The sequence below is a fragment of the Protobothrops mucrosquamatus genome, unplaced genomic scaffold (genome assembly GCF_001527695.2).
Source record: "Protobothrops mucrosquamatus isolate PMUCROS unplaced genomic scaffold, P.Mucros_1.0 scaffold_267, whole genome shotgun sequence".
Classification (NCBI taxonomy): domain Eukaryota; kingdom Metazoa; phylum Chordata; class Lepidosauria; order Squamata; family Viperidae; genus Protobothrops; species Protobothrops mucrosquamatus.
This window is the reverse complement of record NW_015386343.1, coordinates 236,013-256,538: the sequence shown is the minus strand read 5'-3', so window position 1 is coordinate 256,538 and position 20,526 is coordinate 236,013. Positions and strand designations below refer to the sequence as shown.

The 20,526-nt window shown below is 36.7% G+C and overlaps 1 protein-coding gene across 1 annotated transcript in view; it reads left to right on the top strand.

Moving 5' to 3' along the window:
• Window positions 1-20,526, top strand: part of CDC14A (cell division cycle 14A) — a 69,087-nt gene that overhangs the window by 408 nt on the left and 48,153 nt on the right. The window contains exons 2-4 of the mRNA XM_015831603.1: window positions 23-113; window positions 13,884-13,959; window positions 19,567-19,659. Of these exons, the coding sequence (XP_015687089.1) occupies window positions 23-113; window positions 13,884-13,959; window positions 19,567-19,659 (260 nt within the window). The remainder of the gene's footprint in view (window positions 1-22; window positions 114-13,883; window positions 13,960-19,566; window positions 19,660-20,526) is intronic.

The following is a 20,526-nucleotide window of genomic DNA, read 5'->3' as shown; positions in this document are numbered from 1 at the left end:
CCCCCCCCCTCCTGCTTTTCAGACCGACTATATTTTGCTACTTTGCGGAACAGACCCAAAAGCACAGCCAACACGCACTATTTCTGTACGGATGAGGAGTTTGTTTATGAAAAGTAAGTTTGTTCTTCCTTTTTGCCTTTTCTTTCCCCCCCCCCCCGATGCTTCTTCCGACAGCCCCGCTTACTTTCGTTTTCTCATTGGAAACGTTTGTTTTCCGTTCCTGTCGTCTCCAAGTGATTAGAAGAAGTAGGTCACGGGGGGCTTTTCTGTCTCTTTTTCTAGACCAGAGAGAGATCCTGTCAGATCATCCTAAATCACATAGAGGAGCGTGTTGCCATTGTGTTGTTTCTAAAGTCCTAGAGCTATTTTTAAGACTAATTGCATTGTACTGTAAGCTCTTTAATTAGAAAGTGGATGTTTCTCTTTTCTTTGCCCCAAGTTTATTTTTGCAAAAGGGACACTAATTTTCAGGGATGTTATGTTTGAACGGTTGGTCTGTGATTTAAAATACTTTTCGGACATTCATCTGCTCGTCTTCTAAAAAAAAAAACAATAATAGCTCATCTACCCCAAAGTTTAGGAAAAACAAAAGATTATAGTTGCACAGTATTATACAGTTATTCTTCATGTCCTAGTAGTTTGTGTTAGGCGCACTAGATTAAAAAAAATATTGCATGTGAAACTCGCATCAATAAAAGCAAAGTATGTTTGCATTTGATTTTATGGCATTATGAAATCTCTGTTGAATGAATGTTTAAAACATTCTTAGTAATATTATTTGTCAGTGACAGGAATGTGGTGTTTATTCTTAGCTTGTGGACTGTGATAGTTCTTCCTGGAACAAAAGCCAGTATCTATTGAGATTATTTATGAAGGGCTTTAACAAAATTAGCTTTCCTTCTCCAAGACCAATTTAGACTGCCATGCTCCATGGCCATTTTTCCAACTGGAAGCTCTGTTAATATGCAAAATATAGAGCAGGTGGAACGAGGGAAAAGATTTGAGGTAATGTTACTATTACTAATATAAGAATAGCTCAAAACTGGTCACCAGCACTGTATTAAACATTACTGGGTGGAAAACAATTTAGTGATAAGAGGCTCAAAGTCTTTCCATCATCTGAAATGTTTAATATATATATATCTCTTCAATACAATTTAAAATCCATTTATTTATATGAAATTAAGTCGCATTGAGTTAAATGGGATTTACTTCTAATCTAGATTGATAGGTTTATTCATATAAAATAATATAGCCTAACTAGGAACAAACATGATTGTACTCTTGGGTTACTCCCATGAATGCATGAAGTATTATAGAAAGCTTCGTCCTTGAGTTATTTAATGTTTTATATATACCATAGACTTTGGCTTGTATTTCTCAGAATTAGCCAGAGCCCCAGGGTTGCACAACAGACTTGTTTGTTAAATATCCTTGCTTGTGAAAGATACTTGCTTTTGCCTAATCCATATTATGATTTAGCAGAGATGTAAACAAGGTCAAGTAAAAACTCTCTGGGACTTTCAGTGCAGTTCTAAAAAGTGAACACTCAGAGTGGGGTTTAAAAGTAAGTGTATACAATTACAGATTTAATTATTTGATCTTGCACACTTTTATTAAGGTGTTAACTTAAATAATACATGGAATCTGTTTTTTAATATATTATCTCCTAAGCTAGCCATATGATTTTTAAAAAGTCTGTTGTACAATATCTAGTATAACATCAAGTTCTTTGTTCAGAAGTTTATTTAGGTCTGATATAATTTCTCTTGACAAGAATGTGTAGTATATCTTAATCTAAATATGGCTGGATGTGCCATCCACACACCTGTAATCCATGAGAATATAACCATGTGTTATGAGATAATATATCAAAACTCATTGGCAAACTAAGAAACTAAGCTGGGTAGCATCAGTTAAAAACAAAAGCCCTCAATATATCCGAGAAATAGTACTTGTTGCTAATTGATAGTATATTTAAAAGTTTGGATGAAAGTTTTACATGCTGATGAAAACTCAGCTTCTGTTATAGATTAGTTACCTGAAGCATGTATAGCGTGTTAATTTTCGTGCATTACTATTTCAGAATGTTTAGGTTTGGGTGCTACAACTAAATTCAGGGTTTTTGTCTACATTAAATCTGAGTTCCATTGTTTTGTTATATTTAAATTTTCTTATTGGACAGATACATTGTTTTTGTGGGAAAACTATCCAAATGATTAACAAGTCTGACAGTTAAAACGTGATGTTAAATGTTTGTAGAAAAGAGAATAGAAACATTTACACATTTAACACTTAAACCTTTACATGTTTAACACCTGTTATTAACTTATATTAATAAGAGTATTTGAAGTTTTGTGAATATTGATGGAAGGATATCTATAATGTTATTATCTTCTCCTCCACCTCTTCAAGCAATTATAGTCCCGTCTGAGCTGCATTTGGCCTCATTGAACTACACCACTGGGCTTTGATTGCAAATTGCTGAATTACAATGGGATGGTTTTCTGCTTTTTATTGAAATCAAGCCTAAAACAAGCATGGCGATCATTTGCTAAGGTTAATGCACAATTTTAATAGCCCAGTAAAAAGGTGACATCATTCCATCATTACTCTGTCCTCCATGCCCTCTTGAATTTCATGCAGTCATCACTCAAAAAAAGTTGTTCCCTGGCCATATCATGAAGCAATTTGAGGCTGATATATTTTTTGTTAAGAATGTCATTTTTATGGCATATAAGTACAGTATCCTTTATTCCGATCCTTCAGTGTTTTTGCTCTCTTATGTCTTGCCTTTCTTTTTTTCCCCAGCAACTTCACTTCTTTCTTCACTTCCTATTTCATATGATTGCTTAACACCTCCTGGAGAAATAATTGTATTTAAAGTTTGAAGTTAATGGTTCTGTTGAAGCCAAGGATTATTTCAGTTCTCCCTTGCTTTTAAAACTTTCACCACTACTACTACTGTTGTACTCAGTTCTTTCAACAGCTGTAGTTAACTGTGCTCTGCCTGGCACCCTAATTTCTAACAGCAGTTACTGATTTTTTTTCTACTATGTTAACTGAAGATTTTACTTATGTCTCTACTTGTAATTTTTCTATTGTTGCACCTGCATGCTTCTTAGCAAACCTGCTTTTTCTTCTGTTGCTTCTTCTATAGCCAATTGCTCTTTTTCAGTTTTCTCCTCTTCTGTTGTTATTTTCATTTCATTGACATCAGTAATTTTAAAAAAAACTTCAATGGGACACGACTTCACTTTTAATTTTTCATAGTACTCGGTTTTGTGATTTTGATTCTCTAGCAAACCCAGTTCTGCTGGATTAATAATTGCTTTTCATGTAGTCCTTTTTTTGCCATATGTTAACCCATTATCACCCACATCTCTAGAGGTTGATTGACTTTTTTTTTTAAAAAAAAATGCACAGCTTCTTTAGATTGGATTAAATAATTATTTGCTTTGAATCTGCAAATATAAATGGCGACTATCTACCAATTCCCAACTAGCTATTTTCAACAGAGATATGTACTTAAAGCATACAATAATAATTCTAGGTTATTATATCTGGGCTGCAAATACTCAACCACCCATTAGGTAGCAATACAGATTTCTGAATCTCTTGGCTACCTCTTTGTGGTGTTCTACTCTAAAGATGTGGATTTTCTATTAATGCCATTATCAGTGGTTGCAGGTCCTTAATATTAAAATGGCATCAATGGATTTGAGATTAAAGCTGCTTCATTAAAAAACTGCATTTATAGTATGTTGGATTCCTTAAGAATGTATTCAAAAGGATAGGTTTCTTTTAATTGGAGATACAAAAAACTTTTCAGGAACATTGATCCATATGGTATGGTTGTATCTGGTGCTTTTACATCACCATGATGTAAAAAAGATGTTGAGACTCTAGAAAGAGTACAGAGAAAAGCAACAAAGATGATTAGGGGACTGGAGGCTAAAACATACAAGGAACGGTTGCTGGAATTGGGTATGTCTAGTTCAGTGGTGGCGAACCTATGGCACGGGTGCCAGAGGCGGCACTCAGAGCCCTCTCTGTAGGCACGTGCGCCGTCGCCCCAGTCCTAGGCCTTCAGCTGGGTTTTATAAAACCTTTTCGCTTTAGGCCTCCTCTACCGTGTGCAAAAAAAAAAAAAGGTTCAATCAGTCAATTTCAACTTCTCACGAAAAAAAAAAGATCTTGCAAAGTTGGAATTGATTGATTGAACTTTTTAGTCCCACCCAGTCTGCCGTTACCACCGCAGCCACCCCCACCCAATGGGCCACACCCACCCGGCACTCGACGATGCATAAGTGGGGTTTGGGTTGCGGTTTGGGCACTCAGTCTCTAAAAGGTTCGCCATCACTGGTCTAGTTTAATGAAGAGAAAGACGAGGGGTGACATGATAGCAGTGTTCCAATATCTCAGGGGTTGCCACAAAGAAGAGGGAGTCAAGCTATTCTCCAAAGCACTGAAGGCAGGACAAGAAATGACGGATGGAAATTCATCAAGGAGGGAAGCAACTTAGAACTAAGGAGAAATTTCCTGACAGTAAGAACAATTAATCAGTGGAACAACCTGCCTCCAGAAGTTGTGAATGCTCCAACACTGGAAATTTTTAAGAAGAGACTGGACAACCATTTGTCTGAAATGCTATAGGGTTTCCTGTCTGAGCAGGGGGTTGGACTAGATGACCTCTAAGGTCGCCTCCAATTCTGTTGTTGTTGCTGTTGTTATTTTTCTGGAATAGTATTTTAATGTGCACAACCAGATATTGTAAGCCTATTCTGCTTTTGGTTGCAAACATTGATTATATCAGAAAGCTTCTCAATATTAAAGATATTAACGTGATGTTGAGTTGTACAGGTAGCCCTTTATTTACACCCATTTATTTAGTGACCTTTCAAAGTTACAGTGATACTGAAAAAAGTAACCTATAACTTATCCTCATATTTACGACTGTTGCGACATCCCCATGGTCACATGATCAACATTTGGGTACGTGGCAACTGGCCTGTATTTACAACAGTTGCAGCATCCCTGGATTATGTGATCAAATTTGTGATCCTCCCAGTGGGCTTCCAATGGGCAAAGAAAATGGGAAAAGCTATGTTGGGGAAAGATTTGTTTAAATCCCCTTACAACCAATTTTTGTAAGTGGAGGATTACCTATATACCAAACCCTGGAATCTGACTGTCTTTGAGGAATTATAGTTATAGTGGGCATAGCGGGTGCCAAAAGAATTATATTGGAAAATTGGAAAAGTGATAACTACACTATTCCAGATATTAAGGAATGACTTTTGGAAATGTGTAACCTTTTGCTTCTGGAAAAGGCAATATTTTCTACTAGTCAAAGGATGTCTATGGAGATTCTCAGTCATCCAGGTCATGTTTGTCACAAAGGTGCTTTTTCAAAAAGACAACTGGACTTTGTTTTTCCTTCAAGATATTTTGCTTCTCATCCAAGAAGTTTCTTTAGTTCTTCAGTTCAAAACTGTAGAAATTTCTTAGATGAGAAGTGAAATGTCTTCAAGGAAAAACAAAGTCCAGTTGCCTTTTGAGAAAGCATATTGATGAAGCAATATGATCTTCTATGGCATAGATTTGTATTATATTTTATAGCAATATAGTGGTATCATTAAGTAATTATCTGATTATAATATATTTATACATTTTTTAGAATTTTGATACTCTATTTATAGTTTGTAATCTTCTAAAAATAAAGAATAAAAGGGGCGAGGTGGGAAATCTAGTGGCAATCTGTATTTTTGCAAATCTGACACAGTAGCTTCTTAATTCTGTCATTGTCTTAGAAGGCTCCCCTTGGCTTTAGCTAATTATTGAAGTTATTCCAAAGGACAACCAGATATTGTAAGCCTATTCTGCTTTTGGTTGCAAACATAACAGTTTTTTTCCTGAAATACATTGATTGTGATTTGAAATATTTCTATAATTTATTGAAATTAACTCTCATACCCCTTGGTATTTCTGGATTTTTGTTGAACAAAAATATATATTCTGTGATGTTTAACGTTTTCTCAGGCTGTTTTTAATTCCCTCCAATTCTTACCTCATCCCCCTTTTTTCTTCAGACTTCTCAGCAAGGTTGGAGTTTGGATCCTGTGGTTTTCCTCACACAGTGTTGTGATGTACATATGCCAAAATAAGAACGGTATAAACAATTTATTTTGAAGGGAGACAAGTATTTAATCACTGCCAGTACCCCAAAATGGATAAATTTGTGGAGACTTAGTTTCAGTCTTGTTGATTGTTGTATCGTTTATTTGCTCCAGCTGAACATCTGAAGTATATTAGATATGTAGTGTGGTTTTACAGAGCTTTCTACGGGTTCGTAGGATTTGATGCAAGACATAACACAAAGTTCCTCTTGTGAATTTTTCCTTCTTATTAAGAAAGCAATTAAACCAGTATTTACATTAACTTTTCATCACCTTCCTTTGCCAGAGTTATTTCCAGCTGGATAGTTACATTCCGTTCTTTGCTGCTGCTTCTTTCCTCTGCCCCACATGCCTGATTTATCACAGTGGCTTGAGTTGTTTTAAAGCAAATTATTTTTCCACTGAAAACATTTGCAAATTGTTGTTTATCTTAACATTTGCCCTTTCTCTTGAGAGAGAGACATGTAAGAAGCTAAACACAGCAGCTAACACTCCCTTCCCTATTTCAGGCTGGTGCTGGTTTTCTGTCTGTGTCCGGTAGAACTTAGTCTTTCCTGTCTGGTTTCAGTCTTTCACAGAGGTCTTTTAGAAAAAGGAAAAAGGAACCATAGTGCTATTTCCTCTTTGGATCGTTGGCCGTTCTCCTCCAAGTTTCCTCCAGGTCCACTCAGAAGACTTCAGTTTCCCCTTGAACCAACATGTATTCAGTTGTGTAATACTGTCTTGCCCATTTTAGGTTCACTAGCCAACATTGTTCTTTACTAAAACCAGCAACAAATGTTAAACTGTCTATACCAGGAGTAGGCAACCTTGCTCTTTTATGACTCGCTTTTATGACTCGTGGACTTCAACTCCCAGAATTCCTGAGCCAGCATGGCTGGCTCAGGAATTCTGGGAATTGAAGTCCACGAGTCATAAAAGAGAGCCAAGGTTGCCTACCCCTGGCCTATACTGTCCAGATTCATCTTGGGCCACCATTTCTCAACCTTTTCCAGTTCCCCCTTCCCAACAGACCTTTTGTTTTTTAAATCTTTGCCTTCTTTACTAGCTCAACAACAGTCTCCCCAGCCCTCTTTTCCTATGCAAAATCTTCCTCTACTCTGAGGTTTGTTTTGTTGACTGAAAGAGAACTATGTCTATTCAAGATATTTGTATGGATACATAATAGACTGCTGACTCAGGTTGCCATAGGTAGGCATTCTTCTAGTTTTGTCAGAGGACAAGTCAATCTTGTGCAATTAAAATTTATTCAACCATAGATTTGATAGTCAAAGTTCTTAGTGTTACACCAAAATTGTGTGCTCAGTTACAAAATGACTGATTGCCTTCTCTCAAGGGGGGATAGTCAACCAACTGTTCTTGACAACCCTCCAAGAAAATACGTTACTAGATATTTATTCTCTGTCCCCAGGATCTTGTAATCAGTAGAAAGCTGCCTTTACAGGTGATACATCGCTACAGCTTTTAAAGCAAATAACAGTTTAGTCATGGTTATTCTTTTCTTATATTTTTATTTATTAGATTTCCATCCCACCCTTATTACTTTATAAGTACCTTAAGGTGTGGTGAACATATGTAACACTTCCTCCTCCTATTTTCCTCACAACAGCAGCCCTGTGAAGTGAGTTGGGCTGAAAGAGACTGACTGGCCCAAAGTCACCCAGCTGGCTTTCAATTGAAAGAAAGATATATTTTTTTTAATCCCCAGTGGCATTAGACATTATATCAAATTCTACTGCCTTTTGGTTTCTCTGTGAATATCCCTCACTCCTTATACTCATCCTGTTTTACAGGTAGTCCTTGAGTTGTGATTACACTTGGAACTGGAACATGAGTCGTGCCCAGTTTTATGACCTTTTTTGTCATGGTCATTAAGCAAATCATACAATAATTTGGCGAATCCAGTTGCCCTCATTGACTTTGCTTGTCTGAAGCTCCTTGGGAAAGTCACACAATCACGTGACAGTGGGATACTACAATCATCCTAAAAACGTGCCAGTTGCCAAGCACCAGAATTTTGATCATGTGACCCTGGGGAAGTTGCAATAGTCATATGTTTGAGGAAGAGTTGTAAGTCACATTTTTCAGTGCATAACTGAATGGTGGTTAAATGAACAGTTGTAAGTTGACCACTACTAGTCTGAATGAAAGGTGCCCAGCTATTCAAACATTTATCATAGGATTGCTACTTCACCTCCCAGTCAATTTTAATATACGCATACCCTGTATATTTTCAAGCTGTAATCTGTCTTGAGAATTGCGTGCAGTATTATAAACATTATGATAACCGGATTTGAGTGGGATTATTAAAACATGCAGTGTTTTTCCAGTGTTAAATTTCCTTCCTGGTATAATATACTATAATTTTTAAAAGAATCTGTCAAGTGCTCACCTATAATTATGCTTATCTTTTGCTTGATGTACTTCACATAGCACTAGTTTGAATAGAAATTTCAGTTTCATTTCCCTTCCAAGCAGGCAACTTTGGAGAAAACTTTTAGAGAAAGGCTTTTTTTCTGCCACTGTGAGATTTTACCATGCTGAATAATTTGATGTATCTGCAAATAGAAATATTTCATTAGTTATTCTTAAATATATATCATATATGTAGCACTTAAGAGATTTTACTTTATTTAGTGAAATAATTATTTTTTTAGCTTTACCAATTTAGACGTGCACTTTATCCCTGCAAACCAGATTTTAAAACGTATAGATGTTGCCATTCTGTCACTAGCATTTTGTTGTTATGGTGTTTAAATTCATGGTGTAGATTTTTCCAAGACCCAGTGCTTACAAATCTCTATGCTCAGTGCTGAGGTTTACTAGTTTTAATACTTTTAAGATTTTAATTATTTTATGTGCCACCAATTTTCTGAAGATACTACTGAACTTTTTTTTCTGTTTCTAAGCAATTTATTTGTTTCTATCCTGATTAGATCCTATATATGATTTGGGTTTGAATAAATCACCCTTTCTTTAGAGGCGCGGATCTAATTGGAGATTACAGTTGATCTGCACTTCTGCTCACAGTAGGATTAAAATGGAACAGAGATTTAGCCTAATCCACCCATTCCACTATGAACCTGGAAGATTTTGCATATCGCAAACTGCCTATATGTAATCATTTCCAGAAGACTGGTCATGTAAGTTGTTGCAACAAGAATAAAAAGCTGAAATGCCTGAAAATTGTTATGACATGACATTTCAAGGACAGTCATCAATTTCATCTGCTGCACAGTACTTTATGTACAAAAGCTTTATAACACTTTTGTATTACATTGATATCCAAGGCCTTTTGACAATGGAATCATCTCTCAATTGTCAGAGCTCCTAAAAGAGAATAAGACAAAGGAGTGGGTACAAACATAAAAATAAGTGGAGCTTTGATCCCACTATTTCTGCTGCCGGCTTGTCTTTTTTTTAACCCTAACCTGTGGATATTTCAGTAAGATACAGGTAATCCTTGATTTACATTTATAATTGAGTCCAGAATTTGGGTTGTAAGTCATTAAGAAAGTCATTATAGTTGTTAAGCAAATCATGATATTAAGCAAACCACATGGTTGTCAAGTGAATCCAGCCACAGCTAATGAACATTTTTGCTGTATTCTGCTGAAGAAAAAAGCAAAAAAACATAGCAGATCATGGTGACGTCAATGTGGGACACTGCCACCAGTCATAAACGTGATCTGGTTGCCAAGTGCCGGAAATAGAGTCATGTGACCACATTAGGAAGGTGTGCGGCAGTCATAACTTCAAGGGCAGCTTGTAAGAAGCTTTTTTGAAGTCCGTCATAACTTCAAATAGTCATTAAGAGCCAGTCATTAAGAAAGGGCTATGTCTTTCTCTTCTTAGTTTCATAAATATTACAATGAAACCATGTTGTGTCTTTGATTTCTGATTTTATTGGATTTATGTGGAGTTTATCAACAAAGTGAGGTCAGATAGCTAATTTGTTCTCACGTTCAGTACTCTGGGTGTCTATTTTCATACTGGGCTCATCCTAAAATTTTGTTCTGGATACAGCAGGATTATGAGTTATTATTTCTGGGTCAGAATTATTGATGTACCCTGAGTTATTGAAGCAAACTCACTTGGTAGAGGGTAGGGAGTTTGTTCATTTGTTGCACAAACAACAAACGTCCATTGCAAAGTTATTTTATAAATGTACTGTAGTTTTAATTTCATAATCAGTGCTTTGTACTGGGTCATATCCTGTGACCCTTGGATTGCAGATAAAGCAAGTGTTCTATCTGGGAGTTGATCTTGAAGATCAGAAGTTTTAGATGTAGTATAGAGTATAGTCACCCATTGTTATAAACCTGGGCTAACTTCCTCATATACTAGTTGTTTGCTGAGCCATATTTACCATCTATTAGCTCATGTCCCTAGACATTGTATATCTTGATATTTCTCTTATGGGAATACCTTCTTTTATACAAATTTCCCCCACCAAGAACTAATAACTTATAATGGAATTTACTATAGATTCTATCTTACAGACCAGGGGTGTCAAACTCAATTTCATTGAGGGCCGCATCAGCATTGCGGTTGCCCTCAGGGTGCCAGGTGGGTGAGGCCTACTGGGTGGGTGTGGATGGAGTGGGTGTGGCCTACTGGGTGGGCGTGGCCAGCTCTACATCATTCGCGTCAAGGGTGCCTGTGGGGGCCTGGGCAGGAGTTGGACATGAAGCCAGATATGTGAAGTAGGCGAGGGCCATTTGCTGGCCACTTCCAGGCGATGGTGCATTTCTTCATTTCTCACAAAGGGTGACACCTCCCCAGTGTGCGCCCAGGGGGTGGGGCCAACAGAGCAGGGGCTGGTCCCTTGCTGTTTCCAGACGGCCTTGTGGAGCTAAGACTGAATGCGTTTCAGCATAAATGGTCACCACAAAATTGTACATTGGCTCCCAGCCGGCCAGGGCCAGGGCCAAGGCAGCTGGGGCCTTCCCTCACTGTTCCCAGGATGGCTTCGCGGGCCACATGAAACCACTTCGCGGGCCGCATCCGGCCCCTGGGCCTTCTGTTTAACATGTCTGTTACAGACTGTCTATATTAGTTCCTATGTGCATCAGAGCCTTTTCATGGGCAGTGCTCTCCTCCTGTGATACCTTTTACACAAAAATGCACATAATCATTTTCTTGTTTCCTTTTTGAAGGCAGATTTAAGTTGCAATCTTATACCCATTTATTTATGTCAGTTCTCCCAGGTAACCAGACAGGTAACTTGACCAGATGAGCTAATTCTGTTTTATTGTAAGACTACATTGACAGGCTTTTTTTCCAAGTCTGAAAATACAAACCTTCTGCAGTCACTTTAACCACCTATCAATTAGGGCTGGTTTTTCCTAAGTTTCTTTCTCTGATCATTAAGCAGCTGTGGGCTCCTTCTTCTCTTATCGTTTCCTAGGCAGCTTCTCTTCCACTCATCCCTCAAGATCATTCCCCCATACGAGTATAATTTAAGAACAAGATTTGCTTTAATACAAGCATGTGCACATTTAACTCTAAAACTTCGTTTTTCTAGATTATGCTAGAAAATGATCCTGTTTTTATTATTACAGACATTTTGATCACTGTGTTATTTATTTAAATAGTTAGATCCTTTGTCCTTAAGGCTATTTTCAAAGATTGTATGTCAAGCAGGGCTTTTTTTCTCATAGAACGCCCAGAACGGAGTTCCGGCACCTTTTTTGGATGGAACCTTATAGGATAGGCAAGGCGGGTTGTATGACGTGTGTGAGTTCCGGCACCTTTTTTTTTTTTTTTTTTTTAGAAAAAAAGCACTGATGTCAAGTATTAGTCTATGCTATGCTTTTAGTGATAATTTGAATATTTTATTTTTTTACAAAATTCATGGATTGAAATGATTGAAATCTTATTTTATTCATTTGTAATTTCTATTAGTGTTAATGCAGCAATACATTGCATCTATTTGGTAGCAGCATTATTTTGATGATGTAGATTCAAGCTGCCATTATTAAAATGCCATTAACTCTCAACATAAGTGTGCCAAGCCTTTTTAAATACTTGATTAAACACTAGAACCTGTGCCAAAAAAATATGAATGAGGCTGTGTATTGCTAGTTGAAATAAAAAGGCCAAACGAGCCAATTGTAGGATTCAAGTGCTACCTGTTGAAAATCAAATTCAGTTGACAGATGTTTTGTAAAGAAAGCTTTACAAGTAACTAAAAGTAGTTCTTTGTCTTACTCATGGGTACTGTTTCTTTATTAAGATGGCTGAAATTAAAACAGGAAAACATTGCTGGTAGATAAAGAGCCTTCTAATTATTTCATGAATTAGGAACTGGTAATTGGATTATTCAAGAGGAATGTTAGTTCTTACTCAATTCTTTGTAAGGGGATCTAGGATGATCATGTCACACTTCACTTGTTAATTCACAATAGACTTTCATTTGCTCAGCATATTTTAGGGGTGGGCTGTAACTGTTTCCATATGAAATAGCTCGTTTTACCTCAATAAAATATGACTTGCGTCTTCTAAAAATGCTTTTAGTTGCTTTTGTTTTGTTTAGTTGCTTTTAGTTGTTCAATATTATATGGCAATGTACCACATGAGGTATTAGAACATGGCACCTGCCAGATCCTAGAGGTAATCCTCCCCCGTATTAAAAATTACTATTCTCATGACATTTCAGTTAGCCACAAAAATACAGACTCCTAGAGAACATTATATACTGTTACAAGTAAAATGTTCTGGATTAATTCATTAGTAAATACATTCATTTACTATGGAACAAGATCCAGGTTTCCCAGTTTATACTTTTTTGTCTTTGAAACTTGAAACTATTATACCATAATTGTATTACACCTGAATGTGCATCTGATTTGAGTGAAAATGTAGGAAAAAAATCTAGTAAAGTTGAAAGCTAATGCGCAAAATCCATATTTATTATAAATCAAAGCAAATTGCGCAAATATTTAATGAAGCTATTATGCCTTCTTTATAGCAGTGTAGCAGAATTATAAATCAGAATGTCCCAAGGGTTTATCTTTATAATACTGGTAACATTTAGGCTAATTTGTGGGCAACATTGTATTTCTTCAGTCCCAGCCAGCCATTTCTTCAGCTCTTAGCCATTAAAGCACAGTCCCTCTCTACAAAAGATTGTCCATCATTACATTGTTAGGCATTTGTCACATTTTTCCAAAATAGAAAAGCAATTTACTTCTCATGTATTTCTGAACTGTGGAATAGGTGGACTTTAATCAGCAAAATTACAAGATGGAGTTTGAGCTTTCATTTAATTATAGAACAGACTATATGTATTGTGCATTATCTAGGTAATAAATTGCAAAACAGATAATAGGTCAATGCAGAGTCTACACAGAATCTGTAATTGCATTACTCATAAAAGTCCTAAAATGCAGTAACCTGTTGCTTAGCTAATCAGTATTATATCAGAAGTAGCCTAAATTTATATGGTGCAGGTGTCTATTGTATACTTCAATTTCCCAATTGATTTTTATATACCTGCAGTTGAGAACCAGTGATATAAAACAGAAAATATTAAATGGATAGTGTGACACATTTCTGGTTGTAATGCTGCTACCCAGTACCCATATAAAAGATCTCAATAGCAGTGTAGCTACCTAATAAAAGTACTTGCATTTAGAAGTATTTGATTAGCTGTTAAAATTACTTTGAACAATGTTTCATCTGGATATATATATGTTTTAGTTTTTATGCAGATTTTGGACCTTTAAACTTGGCTCTGGTGTATCGATTCTGCTGCAAATTAAACAAAAAATTAAAGGTAAGAATGTCCTCTTATTTTTTTTATTGATCTTGTTAATCTCTGTAAGCTTCCAGAGGTGTAGGTGAGTGCTTGGCTTTACTGATTGATTTTTTAAATAGTAATTTTATAAAAATTACACTGAACAATAAAAACTAATGCTAACTAAAAAAAATAAAATAAAAAGAAAAGCAGAAGGTTCATCAGCTGGGGTGTTGTTTTTTTTGAATGACCAGTGTAATCTCTTTTTCCATGTTACTTTTGTAGCCTGTGATTTTAAAATCCACTTTCAGATCAGTCTTAATGTTGTCAAGTAAAACTTGTTTCTCCTAAGATCTTTTAAACAGAGTCTATCTAGAGCAGGGGTGTCAAACTGCTGGCCCCTGGGCCGGTTTCATCATACCGGAGCCGCGCCCACCCCATTGCCGGCAATGGCAAAAAAGCTCCCATACGTCGCACGACATCACGTGATGTCGCGAGTTTGACATGCCTGATCTAGAGAGGCAGACATTAGTATAATTAACTACCGGGTCCATTGTTCAAAAATAAATTTCAATATATCCAATGTTAGAATATTCTGCTTCATTCTGTATTTATAAGTCAAATTTAAACATTCTTCTCCTTTAATTATAATCTTAGTTCCCTCTAGTGTCTAACCATCAGTCCATATTATGTTTTTTTTTAAGAATTTAAAACAAATATTTTCCCACAAGAAGGTTCTTATTTCAAATCCATCTGGACCCTTAGTTTGCCCTTTTGCCTTTTATTAAACAAAAAAAAAAGTCCTTAAACTTGTATTTAAAAGTTCTTCCGCTAAGGATTTGTCTTCCCCCAAATGCTAAATATCAAACCTGTATAAATGAATATGCTTCTGTATCATAATACCCAGATGGATCAAAGAAGCAGCATTATAAATAAATAAGCGACTGATGGCATGCTATATTTGTGAAAGTGGGTGAACTGAAGGCTGTGTAAAGAGTCTGTCTGCCAAACTCCAATCAAGGTGTCCTGTGGTAATTAGTGGAGCCATCACAATATTATAACACCCTAACAGAAGCTGTGGTTTCTCTAGTATTTAATGAAATGTGTTCTAGGAGTATATACAAACTTTTAAAATAACTCTGTTGCTGTCCAAAGTTTGCATATTTTGCCTAATAACACAAAAATCACTATATAACTTTAGTTAATTCTTAGAGGAAAGTGATTTTGGCTAATTACTGTTAGAAGAATGTGCTAGAGCAAAACAAATTATGCATGTTCTGACCAGTTCCTGGATCATGATAAGCACATGATAAGTGCACATGATAAGTGCACATGATAAGTGCACATTTTCTATCGTAAATATTCACCACCTGTCTAATCATTTAAAGATGTATGAAATACCACAGCTGAGATCACTTAGGGTAAATATTCTGAGCAGATAAGTTTAATTTTTCTAAACAAAACAACAGGATTTTGTGGTATCAAAACTGATTTACATTTATTACCTCAGTGAAATATTAAAGCTGTATAAAGTTTTATTTCCTTGGGTGTTATAGTGCAGTTCTGTATAAATACCTTGGGACTGTGCCATGAATTCTAAATAAATATAAATAGGATTGGGCTGCATGTTAACTAAATGTCCAATATATTGCTTCCTGTGGAGATTAGATCCTCTTAATGATGATATGAACAGTATATTTACTAATACAGTTAAGACCTTGTCCTCTTTTAAAATCATACTTGAATTAATCTCTCACCTTGTTGTTTACTCATGTACAACACAAAGGTTTTCCTTCATAAGGGAGTTCCGTGAAACAATATATGTAATTACTCGCCTTTTTACCACCTAATAATAAGACGAAAAATAAAATGGTACAAATAGTCCTCAGGTTATGATGGCAATTGGGAATGGAATTTCCATCACTAAGCGATGTTCTAAAGTGTGACATTCCATGACCACATCACTTAGTAATGGTAATACCAGCAGTCCCCAATGCCATCATTATGGCAGTTTGTTAAGCAAGGACCCCATGTGACCATAATGTGGAAAGAGGCATTAAAACTGCATTCCAGGCAAACAGGGTGACAAGACTATAGAGTACAAGCTGGTTGTCAGTTGCCAAGGTGGGTATGGGCAGATGGGCAAGCACTAAGTGCAGGTGGGCTCTACAGAAAATGCAATTCTCATGACCACCCAGGAAGTCTTTGGGGAAAAAAAGCAATGGGGATGACTTGCTGGAGTGATTTGTGACCTCCTGTTGGTTTCCCCGTTGACTTTGTTTCTGGGAAACCTGTAGAGCAGGTTGCAAGTAGTAGTCTAGTGGTTAAGACACCAGGCTAGAAAGGAATAGATTGTGAATTCTAGTCCCATTTTAGCCCATGAGGCTAAAGCTGAGTGACTTTGGGCCAGTCACTTATTCTCAACCCAATTTATCTTACGTAATTGTTACATAGTTACTTACATAGGAAAATAGAAAGAGTAAGGAGTATCGGTATGCTTATATTTATTTATTTATTTATTTATTTATTTATTTATTAAATTTATATACCGCCCTATCTCCCGTACGGGACTCAGGGCGGTGAACAGGCGATACTAAAAACCCCAATAATAAATAAATAGTTTCTGTTCTATAGTCTTGAGTTGTCTGTAAAAACAATAAAGGTGGGATATAGTGCCACTGGGCACTATCTAACAAAATGAAATTCAATGGTGAAAAAGCAAGGTTCTATATTTAGGCAAGAAAAACCAAATGTACAGGTATAGTATAGGGGGTACCTTGCTCTATAGTAGTAACTGTGAGAGGGATCCCGAAGTCGTAGTGGACAATCATTTAAATATGAGCCAGCAGTGTGCTGCAGCTGCCAAAAAGGCCAACATAGTGCTAGGCTGCATTAACAGAGGGATAGAATCAAGATCACGTGAAGTATTAATACCACTTTACAATGCCTTGGTAAGGCCACACTTGGAATACTGCATCCAGTTTTGGTCACCGCGATGTAAAAAGATGTTGAGACTCTAGAAAGAGTACAGAGAAGAGCAACAAAGATGATTAGGGGACTGGAGGCTAAAGCATATAAGGAACGGTTGCTGGAAGGACGAGGGGGGACATGATAGTAGTTTCCAGTATCTCAGGGGCTGCCCCAAAGAAGAGGGAGTCAAGCTGTTCTCCAAAGCACCTGAAGGCAGGACAAGAAGCAACGGATGGAAACTAATCAAGGAGAGAAGCAACCTAGAACTAAGGAGAAACTTCCTGACAGTTAGAACAATTAACCAGTGGAACAACCTGCCTCCAGAAGCGGTGAATGCTCCAACACTGGAAGTTTTTAAGAAGAGACTGGATAGCCATTTGTCCAAAATGGTATAGGGTTTCCTGCCTGAGCAGGGGGTTGGACTAGATGACCTACAAGGTCCCTTCAAACTTTACTATTACTATTACTATTACTATTACTATTACTATTACTATTACTATTACTATTATTATTATTATTATTATTATTATTATTATTATTATTATTATATAAATCATGGGACCACAGGATGCAATCACACTAATTATAAGCCAGTTGCCAAGTATCTGAATCACAATCACATGACCCCAGGGATGCTGCAACTTCAAGGACTGGTCACAAGAGCCCCTCATTCAGCACCATTGTAACTTTGAATGGTTGCTAAATGAGTGGTCGTATCCTGAGGACTTCCTATATTATTTTTCGAGGGTTGTTTTTTTTTTTCTGCTTTAAATGATATAAGTCAATTAATTAGTTACATAAAGGTGACTTTGTGCTTTAAATTTATCAAAATATAAAGTTTAAAAGTGTGTAGGGGCTGAATTGCAAACTTTTGTTATAAGTTACTGGCTAAATAGTTGTAAGAGTCAGTGTTACTTTTATTCTTATTTCAACCTTCAGTAAAATCTGTAAATTTTAGTGAACACAAATCCATGGTATCATGGTGATTTTATATAATACTGACTGTAATCACTGAGGATTTCAGAACATACCCAAGATTATTGGAATATAATTTTATACATCCAGTTAATAAAGAATAAGCTGCTTTTAATTACTTGTGCAATGTTAATTTAAATGTATAATAAAAGCAACATAGAAAACCTATTTTTATGGCTTCAGTTTCTTACATTAGCAGTGATTTAAGCATGAAAGCTAGTAAGTTATACAATAATATATCATGCAAATTCATGTTTAGCACTCTTAAATATCAATGCATATAGATATTTAAGAGTTTGTAATATAGGACTCCATTGTTAAAAAACAGTCTTTCAAAATAATTGAAAATTACGACCATAATTGAGCCCAAAATTTCTGTTGTTAAGTGAGACATTGGTTAAGTGAGTTTTGCCCCATTTTAAGGCCTTTCTTGCCACAGTTGTTAAGTGAATCTCTGCAATTGATAAGTTAGTAACCTGGTTGCTAAGTAAATCTGGCTTCCCCATTGACTTTGCTTGTCAGAAGGGCACACAAGGTGATCACATGACCTTGGGACACAGCAACGGTTATAAACATGAACCAGTTGCCAAGCATCTGAATTTTGATCACATGATCATGGAGATGCTGCAAAGGTGGAAACTATGAAAAACAGTCATAAGTCACGTTTTTCAGGGCTGTTGTAACTTTGAATGGTCACTAAATGAACTGTTGTAAACGGAGGACTACCTGTGTCCCCGATAAATTATAGCTATCAAGACCAGTGTTTAGAATTAATGACTATTCCTGCTTACTCTGAATACTCATTTCTTGAACAGTATTACTAATATACTTTGGTTAATGTTGGATGTATTTTAAAAAAAATAATGTGGTCCCACAAGATTGTAAACTTTTAACGTTATTATGTGATTGATATACATTAACTACGTTGTATATTTTATGTCGCCCAAGAGAATTCCTCTTCCCTCGATGTGACCTAGACCAGCAGTCCCCAACCTTTGCAGCTTGGTGGCTCAGCTGGGGGAGGGGGAGAGAGACGAACCAGGCTGGGTGAGTGGCAGGCTGGTGCGCATGCACGTGCAGCTCGATGTTTGCAAGTTGAGCTGTGTGTGTGCACGGACACCGGCCCACTGCTCATGCACACCGGCCCGCCACTCGCACAGCCCTGTTCCTAATAGGCCATGGCCCAGTAGTGAGCCATGGACCAGAGGTTGGGGACCCCTAGACAAGCCAACATTTGGACGCCTATGATTAACTTATGGACTTCAACTCCCAGAATTCCTCAGCCAGGCACGCTGGTTGAGGAATTCTGGGAGTTGAAGTCCACAAGTCATAAAAGGGCCAAGTTTGAAGACCCCTGATTTAGACATTTAATTCTAAAGCACAGTAATCTTAAATAAAGGAAGAATTGTCTTAGAATTCATGAGCTAAAAGGGGGTGGATATTCTGATTCCCTACACCTAACATAATATTCAGACTAACAGAGGGAATAAAGAATTGCATGCAGAGAAGAAATACTCCCATTATATGGGGGAAGGGGTTAGGGAGCACTTTCTTTGTACTCTGGTTTAAATTTGGCTGGGATATGACCGGATTTGAAGCACATGCCAGAAGCCTGTTTAACTGATGAATCAGTGAGCTGAGACATTTGGCATAATTTTGTGGTCTGCTCCTAATCTTTTTATTTATTTGTATCTTAAACAGTCTTTCAGTCTATCAAGAAAGAAAATTGTGTATTATACCAGCTTTGACCAACGGAAAAGAGCAAATGCAGCATTTTTAATAGGTGCCTACGCAGTAAGTAGCAATAGCTGTGTGCATTTCTAATGAGAAGTTGCTGATACTTCAGTCTCTAAATAGATACTGCAAAAGCTAGCATCCCTGCTTTTTTTTTAGGATTTTAAGAGTTGAGAGCAAGAAGGCTCTGGAAGGAAGCAGTTCCCATTTGCATTTTTAAGCTGCTCCCAACCGTAAAAGTATTGCTTAAATTATTACCTGGGAGGGAATAAGGGAGGAGATAAACTTCCCACACACTTCCACGCTCATTCCCGTCACTTATCCCCCACCCCACCCATTTAGAGAGTTGCAAGAGAGATTTGAAGGGTGGAGTTGGGAACTAAAAGATTATGCCATCAACATAGAGTGGCAAATTATTGCTGAATTTTGATGAAGTTTTATTGCTAAATTATAGCATCAGGACCCTGGGATTTGCAGGCTCATTCTTGTTTTACACAACTGTAGCATTTGTTTTCTTGTAGATGTTTTACCTACTTTTTTTTTATTAAGAATAGTTATTTTGAGAAATGAAACCTTTCTTTGGGGTATGTTTTTACATGAATGGTCAAAATTGTAGAACTTTTTTTTTAAAGCTAGTATTTTGTGATTTATGGGCTTTGTGTTATGTTTTACGTACATCTTTATTAATATACAGTACTGTTAATTTAAATAGGTAATATGTACATTTATTATTTATTTATTTAATTTAATTTATATGCCGCCCTTCTCCCAGCGGGACTCAGGGCGGCGCACAACATATTTAAAACCAAAGCATATATACAATCCCCCCCTTAAAACCGAATTAAACCAAATTTTAAAGTTGTGTCTTCCAAATTCCTAAAAAACCCAGTATAAAATCCACCCTAGGTCAGGTCCGCTTGCTGAAAG